This window comes from Sceloporus occidentalis, unplaced genomic scaffold (assembly GCF_023333645.1).
Source record: "Sceloporus occidentalis isolate IW3139 unplaced genomic scaffold, rSceOcc1.0.p SCAF_2, whole genome shotgun sequence".
Taxonomy (NCBI): domain Eukaryota; kingdom Metazoa; phylum Chordata; class Lepidosauria; order Squamata; family Phrynosomatidae; genus Sceloporus; species Sceloporus occidentalis.
In genome coordinates this window covers 32,858,629-32,874,183 of record NW_028316982.1, presented here as the reverse complement: position 1 = coordinate 32,874,183, position 15,555 = coordinate 32,858,629, and the positions used below count along the sequence as shown (strand labels likewise).

Sequence of the window (15,555 nt, the reverse complement as noted above, 5' to 3'; positions counted from 1 at the left end):
AATGCACAGATTTGGTCAATTTTAAAAACCTCCTCTGTGTGTGTGTTGTGGGTAATTGGGTCAGTGCAGGTTATGATCTGCCCTTGGCCCCATTTTCAACCCCAAAATGCAAGCTAATGCCATCTCTGCATCCTACATTTTCCCTCTTGCCACCCCAGAATGCCTCATAAACATGTAATAATAATAATAATAATAATAATAATAAATTCCTCACCTCAGAATGCCAGAAAAAGATGCAATGCCATGCATTCTTTGCTTTTCCTAGGCTACCCCTGAATTCCTTAGAGATAGTAGCAAAAGCATTCTGTGTATCAATTTGCCAATTTGCAAAATTGGAAAGAGAAACGTTGTAACATTTGCATTGTAGCATTCATTCACAAAGGAAAAAAGCCTCTTGCAAAGTGCTCCTTTCAGCATTTCCCCTTTGCTGGAAGTGAGGAAATGAAAGGGAAAGTGAACAAGCAGCTAGCCACGTTCTATCTAATATATATCTACCTGAAGCAAAAACCATGCACATTTTTTGCCAAAACTGATTTTAAAGAAATAGAAATAAAAATTGAAAGGTCCCTGCTGGAGAGCAGAGGCTTGGCTTGCTCTGTCCCTCTGACCTGCCCTGAATTGACCCTTCCTCCTGCCTCTTCCTTCGCCTCCTCCTGCTCCGTTATAGAATGCCCTCCATGGCCCCCTTCTTCCCCCCGGCTCCTTCATCATCCTCCTCCGTCATTTTCTCCAGTTCCCCCCTCTGCCCTCCCTCTGACTGCCCTTTGCAGCCCCCGTCAGTCACCCCAATTCCCCCTTTTTGCCTCCTGTCAGATTCCCCTTTTTTCCATCCTTCCCCCAACTCTTTCCTCCTCCTCCTCCTCCTCCTCCGCCCCAATGAGGAGAGGGAATGCTCACCCTCTGCCCTCCCTCTGACCTAAATCCCTCCCCTGAACTTGACCCGATCATGATTGGGGGCAAGTTCATATTTGGCAGAACCCGGGTTTTTTCAAAAGAAACCGCTTTTGCCCCAATTGGAAATGACCTGCGCTAAGGGACATTTGACATGAAATACTTGTGCATGCCTCTGATTCGCTTGTGGGAGATTCGGGGCCAATATGAACTTCACGTGAAAGAATTGATTTCTGATCTGGGGTAAAGTGTAGTCTGAATGGCCCCTTAGTCTCAGTCATTTGGCTCCCTCTTGTTTTAAGGTTCCCCTGTTGGGTGTAAATTGGGCATCTTCAAATCCAGAAAATGTATTCAGGGGTAGCCATTTTGGATATGCAGCAAAATCCTTTCTTGATGAAGAATCCAGTAAAGCCCCCAAAGATGCATCTCAGCTGGCACAATAAGTTGGGTATCTTCAAATCCAGGAAGCACATTCTTTATTGGACTGGCTCCAAAGCATGATGCATCATGCAGGCTTTTGGGCTTCACTGGGCTCTTCATCAGACAAGGATGTTGAAAATTATGTAGGAGAAGAAAGGTGACAGTGTTTTGTTTTGTTTACCTCTTTGCTTGATGGGGAGGCTGGTGGGGGTTCAGGTGCTTATATGGTGTATGTTGTGCTTTGGAGCTGGCCCAATAAAGATATTACTGCTTTGAGAATTTTGTATTTTGTTCTATTTTGCTGCATGGCCAGCGCAGCAATCTCTGAATGTGTTACCTGTATACTTGGTTTCTCTTTGTGGGTGTTGCTATAGGATGCCATGACAAAGGCCTGCACTTCAAAATTTCCCCTACAACACTGCTCATTATTCCTTCAAAAATAAAAGGTTATGAGTAATTGTAATTACTTATAAAATGTTACCATCCAAACTCTAATCACCCAGCACAGTCACCTGAAGGGATACATTTTTTTTAGACAGTTGTTTGGCGCATATGGAATACTGTCATAATGCTGTATGCCCAAAGTAAAATACAAAAACTAAAATTATCTTGTTCTGATAATCTTACATATTTTAAATGCTTCTTTGTTAACAGCAGAGTTGACTATAGTCCTATTTATCTAGAAGGTTAGAATTTTTCAAATGCCTTAGCTCTAGAGATAAGTGTATTAGTATCCACCATATGAAAAGTGGAGTACTTTTGTGCAGATCTTGTACATTTGCCCTGTATTGCATTGCACATTTTGCAAGTTTGTTAAATAATCTAGCTTTAAAAAAAATTCTAAAAGAAAAGACACAACATTTCTGTGGTTGATGTAGGCACTAGATGGCACTGTAGGTCAGCATAAATTGTGTTCAGAAGTGTTATGCAATAGTGGTCCTAAATGATGGCTTGGACACATTGATATGGAGTCATAGGTTGCATGACAGTGACTATAATTAAACACTCTAGATAGGCTCACTCAGGACAAGCAGTGGTTCTTTCTAAACAAGCAGCTTGCAAGATACATAGATATGAGAAAAGTTGGGGAAATGTCATATTGTTGTGCACCTTCAAGTTGTTTCTGACTTATGGTGATCCTAGGTCGATCCTATCACATGGTTTTCTTGGCAAGATTTATTCAGAGGGAGCTTGTCTTTGACTTCCTCTGAAGTTGAATGTTATTTGTCCAAAATCCCCCAGCAGGTTTCTATGGCTGAGCAGGAATTCAAACCCTGATATCTCAGGGTCCTAGTCCAACACTCAAACCGTTACACCACATTGGCTGTCATGAAAATGTTATATGCTGTCTGTAAACCTGGATTGTAGGAATCTCTGCTAATAAAAGACACTTTATTTCTGGTGGCCAGTAAGGAAACAAGATTTTTTAAAAAGTTGTTATGTGCTACAATTATATTGTCCTTCTACCAAGAAGCTTAAGACAACAACCCCCACCTTCTCTCACTTTTTATTCTTACCACAACCTTGTGAGGTAGGTTACTCTGAGAGAAGGAGTGACTGGCCAAAAGCAATCAAGTGAGCTCCATGGCCAAGTGTGAATCTGAAAATCAGTTTCTCAGATCCTCACTCTAATTACTACACTGTACTAGATTACTACGTTTTCCTTTCCCTGAATTGCTATAATTAGATAATGGCCTATTAAATGTCCTGAGATGGGAGAGTTTTAATTATGTCATATCTTCAGTTGGAGTGATAATCAAGCCATCCTTGAGATGCTGAACTGCAGTTCCCAGCAGCCCTAGCCAATATAGCCAATAATAATAATAATAATAGTAATAATAATAATTTTTATTTGTATACCGCTTTTCCTCCGGAGCAAAGCAGTTCACAACTTACAAGCTACATGTCATATGCTATAGCACAAAGCAATACAATACATCAACAGTGACATCAGCAATCTCATACAATTCAACAAAAATCCTCAAAAACCATGTACAAAGCAGTCAAAGCCATCAACTGAGGCTTGTTGCCACCGGCCTGCCTCTCTCCTCCTCAAGATGGTGGTCGGAAGGAGGGCTCTTAGTCTTTTCAGGTGAGGCCTGTTGTTGCTGGCCTGCCTCTCTCCCCCTCAAGATGGTGGTCGGAAGGAGGGCTCTTCTTCTTTGCAGGCAAGGCCTGTTGTTGCTGGCCTGCCTCTCTCCTCCTCAAGATACTCAATGATCAGTATCACTGGAAGTTGCAGTCCAGTATCATCTGATGGGCCACATGATATCCATCACTCTCATAGGTTCCAATATACACACCCACAGAGCTATCAATTTTAGATGATAAATATATGCAGAAATGCTATTGCATTAAAATATGTTCATCTGAATTCTACGGTTAGTTGCAATTAGAATAGATCAACTGAACCACTGGAATTTGCCTAAGTGTTGACTCATTCAGGCTACTCTGTCTGAGATTAAGTAATAAGATGCAGGCCTTAATCTTTGTAAAGTATCAGAGTATTCAAAGCACTCATGTAACCTCTATAAATGTTGTTATTTTAGGACGAGCTCTAGTAAAGCAGAGGGAGAGAACTTTGAAAAATGATTTGATGGACTTAAGTTGCCAGAATTCACCCCCGCTACCTCAAGCCATATGGTGACTAGTCTTGCTAGAAAGTACTAGCCCAAGAAATATTTTTTCCAAAGTGGGAGGTGGGACAAAAAGATAATATTTCTTCCTATATAAAGATCACTGTATAAAGCTATATGAGATCACAGGGGCCATCCAGTCCAATTCCCTGCCATGGAGGAAGACATAATCAAAGCACTCTTGACCTGTATAACTGTACAAAGCTGGAACCCCAACTTCCCAAAACAATTTCACCATAAGGCAGCCTAGTCTGCCTATATTTGAGTCAGATAATACAGTATTTGTAGATGTTCTACCTATGCGTGCCTTTTTCTTCTGGAATCCTTTCTGTCTCCGTTGTAACCATGATATATATAGATCATGCAACTCATTCCTTTTCTTTTTCACACAGGACTGAATAAGGCTATGGGTATTATAGCACAAAGAAAGCTAAGCCATGGCTTTTAAACCACCTGTAATGACTGTACAGTACAGGATAAATGCCATTCCATTAACTTTAAAATAGTTGACCTGTCTTCTCTCCCTCCTGGAGAGAATGCAGCAGTTGCTGCAGCAAAACCTGCAGGATTATAAGTCAGGACGAGAGGATAAGCTTAGATAGGAAACATTTCTTATGCAAGAAGACCAGTGCTCTGTTGTTATGGCTGGAAATGATGTGCTTTTGAGAAGAAACGAACAAATAAAATTGTGAAGATTTCCTTACCCACTGCATGGGTCACCAAGGGAAAGAACACCTCTTGTTTCCTACTGACACTGATATTGAGACCCAGAACCTGTGAGCATATCTCCACTACAAAACAAAGATAAGCAGCAGCTCAGGTACAGCTGAAGTGAACCTGCAGTGATTAAATAAGTAGAGAGATCTTGTAGCACCTTTGTGAGACCAACTGAAAGAAAAAGGTTGACATGCTCATGCTGCCAACGTCTTTCTTTCAGTTAGTCTCAAAGATGCTACAAGATCTCTCTGCATACTGATTCTACAGACTAACACGGCTATATCTTTGAATTCTACCACTGCACTGATTCAAGGAAGCTTTGCTAAGAGGTAGCTCTTGGAAGACATGAATATGGGGGAAAGCCCCTGGCTGTTTTAGCAGCAGCTACTGAGGAAACAATCTAAAGAGAATGTGGGTTAATCACCAGCATACTGAAAGGTTATAAATTACACACCTATCCTATACTGTTTATTGCTAGAACACACTGTCCAGCAATGAACAGCTGTTTCTTTTCTTTGAAGAGCATCTCAGAATACTAAGTCTGCCAAATATCAAGGTTCTTGAGACTTTTCTAAATCAGAGATGAATTACATGACACACTGTTACTAATGCTGAGGTAGTGCTGAGGTTTAAAAAACATAAACAAGTAAGAGAAATCTTGACTAGATAAAACAGAAAGTAAAACAATGGTTGGAATCAGTAAGATTTACTTCAGGGGTCGGCAACCTCCGGCCCACAGGCCGGATGCGGCCCACGAGCGCCTTTCCACGGTCCCTCCTGCCGCCAAAATCGCCGCCGATTTCGGCCGCTCCGGCCACCATTTTGTCCTTCAAAATGGCGGCGCCCATTAGGAGGCCCGCTGTTGCCTCCGGAGCCCTGAAACAGGGCTCCGGTGGCCACAGCAGGCCTTCCAATGGGCGCCGCCCACCTCCCTCCTGGCTCCACCCTCCCTCCTCCCTCCTATAAATGGAGGGGCGGGGGGGAAGGAGGAGGAGGCAGAGAGAGAGGGAGGGAGCGAGGGAGGGGGAGAGAGGGAGGGAGGGAGGGAGAGAGAGAGAGAGAAAGGGTGGGAGGGAGAGGAAAGAGAGGGAGGGAGGGGAGGAGAGAGAGAGAGAGAAAGGGTGGAAGGGTGGGAGGGAGAGGAGAGAGAGGGAGGGGAGGAGAGAGAGAGAGAAAGGGTGGGAGGGAGAGGAGAGAGAGGGAGGGAGGGGAGAAGAGAGAGAGAGAGAGAGAGAGAGAGAGAGAGTGTGGGAGGGTGGGAGTGAGAGGGAGGGAAGAAGGGAGAGAAAGAAAGTGGTTTGAGACAGTGGCATGCATTTTTTGCTGTTTTGTGGCCTTGCCTAGTTGCTTCCATTCTTGCAAATATTGCTATTATTATTGTTGTTATCCTTTGGTATTCTCTTTGCAAAATCCCCCATGGACTTGCTTGCTCTTTTCTGGGTTGAGACGGTGTGCATGCATTTTTCCTGTGTTATGGCATTGCCTAGTAGCTTCTTGCAAATATTGTTATTATTATGCGGCTCCACCCCCAGAGGGTGGAAACTCCGCCCCTGACATGTGGCTCCGCTCCCGGATAGTGGAAGCTCCGCCTTGGCATGCAGCTCTGCCCCAGAGGGTGAAAGCTCCACCCCATGTGTGGCTCCGCCCCCGGAGGGTGGAAGCTCCACCCCCCCAGCTTCGGCCCCCCAGTTGTCTGAGGGACAGCAACCCGGCCCCCGGCTCAAAAAGGTTGCCTACCCCCGATTTACTTGATAACTTCATCTGGGTTCAAATCCACACTTGATTAAAGCTTGCTGGTGATTTGAGCCTATTCATTATGGCTCAGTCTAATCTGTCTCCCAGGATTTCTGAGCAAACTTGCAAACTCTCTCCCTTTTGAAGTCTGCACTTTAAACCAGGAGTAGGAATCATGTGGTCTTCCATATGGTGCTGCACTGCAGCCCCCAGAATATTTCAAACATTGGTTATGGTGCCCAGGGCTGCTGGAAATTGCAGATCCACTAAGTGGAGTTCAGTTATGTAGAGGTGCATGCAATTTCCATCCCGCTTTAAATAGCCTGTATGTCATTTTAGAAATGTGATGTCCTCTACTTATCCCTTTCTTATTTATCCCTCTCCTCGTGCCGCCGCCCCCATACACACCACTCCATGCCTCCACGCACACTCCACCCCTCATCTCTCCCCCACTGTTCCCTCCTTTTCCAGACCAATGTGTGCTTGGGAAGATGGAGTGTCAGGTGCAGGGGGTGGCACAGGGAGAGGGAGTGCATGCCATCTCAAAAACCCCACTCTGGAAGCCCTAACCCCCTGTACCTGGTGACACCTGGTGCAAGAACACTGCTGTAAAGAAGTAATGTCCAAGACCACACTGTCAACATATGTGTACATGTAATTATATTTACAAGTTTGTTGCAGGAAACTGTCACTTGTGACTCTTAAGGCTGTTGTCTTCTGAGTGATACCCTGCAGTAAGCACCACTAAAAGTGAGTCTTACTTCTGAGTATGTATAGGAGTGTCCTGTAAAATTATTTAAATTTTCCAGTTGGTATAATTTTACATGAATGATGCAGTTTGTGTTAATAAAAGTATACAAATTTATATATCTCATTTTTTTTCCTTCTGATGAAAAGAAATTTTCAGAGAACTGTTTTTTCTCCTGGCTTCAGACTTTTCTATCTTTGGAACAGAAGGAAGTTAGTCCTCCACATTTGTGGTCTCTTCCAACTCTCAGATTCCAAGTACTCTAGAAATGTTAGATCACTGGTCTTCTATTATCCTTTTCAAAAGCCAAAGAAAGTAAGTGTTGATAGAACATCTTCCTGATTTTAGAAACTTTATTCTTTCAGGGTTACAAATCCCAGACCCAGCAGCCAAGATAGCAAAGAATGGACAATGGAACAGTGGACATGATGACTGGGGAATCCTGGGGACAGAAATCCAAAGTTCTGTCCTCCCACATTGCATTGCTACTGGTTAAGGCAACCACTGTGCATAATGGGACAGGCTTATATTATCAAACTATCTGGGCTTCTAAACATGAACAAGAATATGTCTTGTGTGTTTAGATTTTCTCACAATGGATTCATTTAATTGCAAAACTTGTCTGATTTAGCTCCATGGCTACTATAGAATTCAGTTTATTTGCCATAATTTGCAAATAATTGATCAAATAAGCTGATACAAAGAGTTATGACTGGAGCCTTTAAAATGGTCTATATCTTTATAGAACTAGGTGGTTTGCTGGGAAACCCACTTAAAGAAAATATCAGAACAGTGTATGTAATAATTAAATAACTAATTTCAGAAAATACTGGAATTGCTAATTAATACTTCTATATTAACATGGAAATACTTTTGTATTTAAATAGGAGTGAAAGGGCAGGGTGATTTATTGTACAGAATATGCTCCTACTAATTCAGTACTAAATCACAAAAGTATATACTTATTGTTCAGCAGACCATATTTTTATATTTTCTCTAGACTTCTGAGGAGTGAATTATTATTAATTTCTACTTCCATATCATTCATTTGGTGTCAGCCACACATTTTACCTTGTACTTGATACAGAAATGAAACCACAGTTTCTTCACAGAGTAGTTACGTTAGAATGACGTTCTTGAAGATTTCACTACAGAATGAGTTGATTTAAACCAATAGTTCTTAGGGACTGCATTGTCTAATCAAAATAATTATTCCAGCTTAACAGGTTTGCTTATCAGATTGCCAAGCGCTGCTGTAAATATTGGTATTTATCACACAGGCCTTTGTTCTGTTCAAAAAGTGCTTTTTGTCTACGCAGGACAGCAAGAGGACAACGCTCTTTTCACATCATCAGTGCAAAGCTGGTTCTTATGTGTGTCTTTTCACATTCTGGTGGTGAAGGTTGCCTTGTCCCTGCCTGCTTTCACATAATTGGCACTGACTAGTAATCAAAAGAGAGTTAGCCTGGTGTATGACTCTGGAGGCCAGGGTTCAAATCCATATTCAGCCATAGAAATCCATTGGGTAACTTGTGCAAGTTACACATTCTCAGCCTTAAAGGAAGGCAAAAGCAACCCCCTTTTGAACAAACCCTGCCAAGAAAAGCCAGTTATAGGCCCACCTTAGAGTAATCATAAGTCAGAAACTATTTGAAGGCACAAGATAACAACAAATGCACAATATCTTCCCTGGTCTTTTCTTGGTCTTCCATTATGTGGTTAGAGTGGGTTCCTATTTATTTTATCTCACTATGCAATAATTGAGAGCCAACATGGTGTAGTGGTTTGATTGTTGGACTCTTGACTGTGGAGATCAGGAATCAATTCCCTGTTTGGCCATGAAAAACCACTGGGTGACTTGCGGCAAGCCAGTCTCAAAGGATGGCAATGGCAAACCCCCTCTGAAGAAACTTACCAAGAAATCCCTGTTATGTTCATCTTAGGATCATCATAGTTTTTTTTAAAAAAAAAGGATGTTGCATGAGTTGATCTAAACCAATTGTTCATGCAAAAAAGGATGTTGCATGTTGGAGCCATGCAACAATGCTGCTGTAAATACAGAACTGCAACATTCTGATATCTCTCTGGTTTTCAGTCAGTGTGCTTTGCCACTTAGCCATGGAAGCTGGGGTAGTCATCTTCTTGTATTTTCACATTAAGGCTGTTGTTCTTCTGGTATTGTGGTATCTTGAGAGATGTTAAAAAGGAAATGATAAACTATTCCCTTTGAAGTACCCTGATGCTGGCGTATCAGTAGAGCACTACTCTTCCTCGTAAATAAAAACTGTAAAAGCAGATAAGAGCCATGAATACAGATTATGTCCTTCTTGCCCAACCACAGGAAAGAGAGATTTCCCTTAAGGGAAACTCCAAGCAGAGTTAGCCAAACTCCACTTCACATCACCATCTGGCCACGAAATATTGCAGGACTTGCGTCTCATTGAGATATGAGTCAGTAATTTTTTCCCCAAGTGCAACCTCCTCAAGGTAATTTTGCAGCCCTCAACTCCATTTTTGACCTTCTCAAAAGTGAACTACTTCCACTGAAAGATCCCAGTAGCAATGCAGCTTTTAAACAGGTACAAATTTTAAACAGCCCTCAGCACATGTGCATGCACACATGCACTCACCTAGAAACATCATGAAATGCTTGCTTACAGACTAAAGTGGACTTTAGGCCACTTCTGTTTGGGGGGGATTTTTGACTATTCATGTTCGCTGAAAAAAATTGCTCCCTGAATTCACATTCCCAGACATTTCCTTTCATTCTCATTATGTTTCCTCACAGGCTCTGAGGGTCATGACATGAAGCCACTGAGAGTTGTCTAATCACATGTACAAAGGGTGAAATATCTGGAGTTCCTATACCAATGCTACTATGCTTTGGCTTTGTGGGAGTGATACTGAATGTCATGCTTTATTGTCATAGCAGAGTGGTAAAGAGTATGTTCTGATTCTCCATGGTGTTCAACAGATGTCTTGACATACAATACAGTGTATAACCTTATAGTGAGAGAGGGGTCACAAGTGGGTTTTGAGGGAGCTCAAAGTTCAAACTACGGCATCTTCCCCAACCTCAAATACCAACAATTTTGATCCTGAGCTTTCACTGATCAGCCAGAATTACAGATAAACAGGCAACCCCCAATTTTAGCACTACATCAAGGAACAATTAGATAAACAAAGATCACCCTGTAATTCCTAACAGAAAACAGTTCTTAAATTAAGTCTCTCTTTGTGTCAAAGACTTACAAAACTTAACACATATCAGATTTTAAAGTAATTTATTGGAAATAGTTCTTGGATTACAAACAAGCAATTCCCATTTACAGAATGTACTGACAGCTAATGGTAAAAACATAGCCTTCCAGTCATCTATCGTACAGCCCTGCAAAATCAGTCACTTACCTAGTCAGTTTTTCACTCAGCCCTTTAAATAGTTTATTTGTGGTCCAACTACCTGTTTATAAGGCATTTCCTGAAGAGTGCCAAACTTCACATCATTCTATGCTATGTAACAAGCAGGTTAGAAGTGGCAAAGACATTTCAATTTTGAGTCTACTACCCTGTGAAAATGTAATCCACTTTCTTTTACACCATTCTGCTGAAGACTTCTTTAAAATTAACATGCTATTGAGTAACAAAAAAAATGGCTCAAGTCACAGCAATATAAAAATTTGGATTCAGCAGTATTTTTAACTAACTTGTTCAGCAAAAGCAGAGTGCTATTCAGGCTGCATGCATGTTAGTGCTCTTGGATGAGTTACCTTGAACACTGCAATATAATGGAACAAATCACCAGATGATTTTTTTTGCATCTTTAACATATCTTTAATTTTAGTTGCTCCCATTACCCATCCTGCCCAAAGGAATGATGGCATATGAATCACTGACACTCAAATACAATACAACAACTAAGCTTTTTGTGAATCTTCTGGCACATTAAGACTGAAGGATTCTGCTCCCTTATATACTCTATTAAGCCATTGGTTTTACATTACTTTGTTTTATAAAACAATCTCCCAAGAAGCATTGAATGAAGTCTTCTATCAGAATTATTTAATGGTTGCCACATGCTACGATAAAACTAAGCTACACATACATAAGATGTTCTTTTTAGATAAACAAAAGCCACAGCACACATCTGTTAACTGAACTGCATGAGTGTGCTTGAAACTAGTCATACAGTCACTATCTGATAAGCTTAATGTCTTAATTTTAAATAAAATCACTTCCATTTATACAGAAGATTAACAAAGATCAGTGTTTACATATGATGTGACCACTAAGTATCTACACTGCTTACACTTAAAATATCAACAGAAAGCATGAGTTTGATTCACAGAATAAGTAGGTCCACGATTGTAAGTTAACAATAGTTTTTTTATTGCTTTATACATGTGGTGCTTTCTCAAGGCACTGTGGCATGGACTAGAAAACTTGGAATGACTTGTGAAGGAACCTGGAATGACATATGGTCAACATGGAAAGTTCTTCAGAAGCGAGACGACAGCAAATTTAAATTCCAAGTTATCAAACATCAGGAATGAGAGTTTATAGTTCACAGGAGAAATGAAACCATCTTGTACAAAGACCAGCTCCTTCACATTCCCATCCTGATACTTTGAATAATCTGGAAGATAGCTATAAAAGAAAACAAATTTAGATATTGGTAAGCAAGTTGGTACATAACAGAATTTGTCAACTAACAGGTGCCATGTTAGAGAATTATAGAATAAGAGGCAGTACAAGAGATTTCAAAAAACAAGTTCCACTCAGTAATAACAAACTGCATAGGATATACAGTACTATTTTACTCTTTCTTGTTCCATGTACACATCAGGAAAAGTGTCATTAGGATGACCATGTGAAGTAGTGAATTCTACCATATGGCAAAGATTCCCATCTTTCTGGTTGAAAGCAATCCATAATAACTATCGGTTGAGAAATCAGCTATGCTGCTTTCAACTCTATCTGACATGTATTTACTTAGATATGAGTGTCACTGTGTCCAAGAGGAACCGTTAAAAATGCCCAGGGCTGCTATTTATATTTCATTTATAATCAATTATTTCAAAATCACTGTTGCTTAGCTTATCATCAAGAATGTGAACTGCTAAATTTATTACCTAAAATAATCTACGAGCTTACTGGAAGATATCAGGTTCCTTCCTTTAACATGCCTTTATTCACTTTCAACATGCATATAAAACAAAAAACAAAAAAGGATTGAGAAGCTCCAACTGCCTGTCCTCCATCTGGCACTCACTGTGTCCTAGAGAATTCTCTGTAGACTTCTCCTAAAATCTCTTTTCAATGTTCCTTTCAACCTAGACTTGATGTTTTATTTCTTGGAATTAATGGAGTAGCTCTTCCTTTCTGGATACCTGAAAACTACAGCTCAGTGCTCTTTCATATCTGAAAACAATTATCTGTTCTGAGAGTTGCTACGATCTGACTAAACATGTGACTGAGCTAATAAATTAGATCAATAACAGAAGAACCAGAACTTCTGGATGCCAAGAAACCACTGGCAGTGAACCTAATACACCTGAGAAACAAGGTTAAAGTAAAAATATCCAGGGGTAGTTGTATTGGCTATATAGTACAATAACATCTAAAATCCACAAAGCAATGATACTTTTATTGGAGCAACTTGCAAGCTTTTGAAATTCAAAAAGCTTGTGACATGTATTTTGTGCATTTTGGTTAGTCCCATGAAGGTGTCACTGCTCTGTGAATTTTGAAAGTCAAAGTATGTTTAGTAGCTTTAATTAAAACAACAAACGTAGCCTTAAATGTAACCCCCCCCCACACACTTTATAAAACTGATATCAAAAAGCCGTACACACATTCTGTGAAAGAGAAGGAGCTCAACTTACCAGTTACAACCCCCTCACCACCACTTACCCGATCCGCACACCACGAAGATGAACAAGGCCAGCAGCCAGGGCCCCACTGATGCCTTCTCCTCAGGGGCGTTTCTCTGTAGGAAGAGTCGGGAGTCAGAAGGGATCACACAGAAAGGAATAGAAAACATCCCACTTGCCAGTGGCTGCTCTGTAGCCACTGCCATCGTCCAACCCCCCACTCCAAAACCCCCTCCCAAGACCAACCCCCAGAGCAGGGGCATCACTAGTGGGGAGCGGGCTGCACCAGATGACACCCAAGGGAGGGTCTGGCATCACTGCTCCCCAAACAGCAGTCCTATGGCAGAAACAGGCTGTGTTTTGAAAAGTCCCTTTAAAACGCTGAAGAGACGGCATGAATGGGCTCAATGGGAGGACGAAACAGAACCAGGTTTTCAATAAATAAATAAATAAAAATAAACTTGATAATTTTTTTAAAAAATTAAAAATTTCATTCTTTAAAAAATTTCTTAAAATGCCTCATGTTTTCGCTTTAAGCACATGATACTATGTTCACGTAAATACATTCAAACTGTGCGTATGGTACTGTGATTTAAAGGTATACTGTTAATCTCGCTAGTTGCTTATGTCTCAACTACTGTCATTTGTTGCTGCTGCTGTGTGCCTTCGAGCCGTTTCTGACATATGGTGACCCTAAGGCAAAGCTATCATGGGGGTTTCTTGGCAAGATTTGTTCAGAGGAGGGTTGCTGCTGCCTTCCCTGGAGGCTGAGAGTGTGTGACTAGCCCAAGGTCACACTTTCTCAGCCTCAGAGGAAGGCAATGGCAACCCTCCTCCGAACAAAGCTTCGCCTTAGGGTCACCATATGTCAGAAACGGCTTGAGGGTCTTAGGCTTACATCCAGTGATATGCAAGTGCTATAACTTATGATTAAGGACTGCATGTGCTGTGGGATGGAAGGAGGTCAAGGGGGGCATGGCACCTTGGCGCCAACCTAGAGATGCCGCTGTCCAAGCTCCCTGAGTGGGGCAACCTTCCAGCTTGCCATGTCGCAACTTGTTGGGCAACAACTGAGAAGGAGGTTGCCCTGAAAGGGGCCACAGGGGCAGAGTGACCAGATTTCCTCATCTTCAAGGACATGTCCTACATTTCAACAATCTGTCCAGGAGGAATCTCCAAACGTCCTCCGTTTTGGCCACAGCTAAGAAGCATTCATTTGTATGCCTATGCGTGTGTTTTCTTTGGTCACGTCCTCCGTTTTTCTTGAACGTCCTACATGCCAGGTTGTCCTCCTTTGTGGGTCCACCTTGGACTGGAGGGGAAGGCCAGTCCTCCGAGGGGAGCCTCAGTTGTGAGAAGGGAGGGAGAGAGAGAAAAGGCTGAATGCGGAAAGGCAAGGTTATCCGATGTCCTAACTGCAAAAGAAGACCAGGCGCCGTAAAATACAGGACCTTCAAGAAATAATGGAGAACACGGCCGAATTAAGACTAAAGGAGGAGGCCCGCTCCCCTGCCTAGGCCTCTCTTCTGAGCAGACCAGTCGCCTCAGTGCCCTCTTGGGAAGGTAAGCAGGGCCAGCCCTGGTTGGGGCTTGGATGGGAGACCGAGTGGAGGCTAGATTGGAGAGGAAGGGACTGAGAAAACCACCTCCGAGTCTTCCTTGCCTAAGGAAGCCCTGCGGAAACCCCTTCTGGGTCGCCATACGTTGACAGGCAAGGCTTGGAAGCCCTTTTCTACTAAGGTCCAAAACACGCTGCAGAAATGATCCAGTATGATCATATTGTTTTATTATCATAAACTGGGTTTATTATGGTTATTATTACAAACTGCCGTGTGTTTGGGACCTAAGAGACCCCACTTTAGCTGCCAAGGCGCCGCGGAATTCATGGAGGACTGCCATAAATTGACGAGGAAAGACTTCCACTTCATCATCATCATCATCATCCTCATAAGAACCATGTTGGTCTAACGCGGCTGTGAGTGGATTCTACCCGTAAGGCACACAACAGCAACAACAACAACGTGGACAGACGTCCTCAAAGGAAGACAAGGCACAAGGAGGAAGGAGGGATGGAGGACCTGGAAGGAAAGAAAGGAGGACGTTCCCGAAAAGATGATGATGATGATGATGAAAACCCTCAAAGGGACACGAAAGCCCACTCCTCAAAATGGAGGAGGAGAAGGCACGGGGACGGAGGGAAGGCGCTGGAGGAGGAGGAGGAAGAAGAAGGGGCGCCGCTTGAGCCAAGGCTTCCCTACCGAGGTCTTGGCCACGTTCCCGCGCTGCGTGATGTTCTTGCTGTGCTTCTCGTTGGCCATCCGGATCCGCTGCTTGGCCACCATCTTCGCCGCCTCGGCCTCAGCCTCCAACCGACGGAGCGAGCGAGCGAGCGAGAGAGAGAGAGAGCTCCTCCTCCTCCGAGGAAGGAAAACAGCGGCTCCTGGGGCAAGGCGCCGCGTAAGCAGCAGCAGCAGCAGCAGCAGCAGCAACGGCCCTCACCGCCTCGGGCCACGCCCTCCGGAAGCGCGCGCCGCGGAGA

The 15,555-nt window shown here is 42.6% G+C and overlaps 1 protein-coding gene across 1 annotated transcript; it reads right to left on the bottom strand.

Annotated features, from left to right (window-relative positions):
- Window positions 1-10,413: 10,413 nt before the first annotated feature.
- SERP1 (stress associated endoplasmic reticulum protein 1) lies at window positions 10,414-15,549 on the bottom strand. Its single transcript, XM_089509055.1, has 3 exons — window positions 15,275-15,549; window positions 13,057-13,132; window positions 10,414-11,790 (listed from the first exon to the last, which is right to left on the bottom strand). Exons 1-3 carry the CDS (start codon window positions 15,356-15,358, stop codon window positions 11,750-11,752), a joined length of 201 nt encoding a protein of 66 aa, XP_089365181.1. The 5' UTR covers window positions 15,359-15,549; the 3' UTR covers window positions 10,414-11,749.
- Window positions 15,550-15,555: the final 6 nt, after the last annotated feature.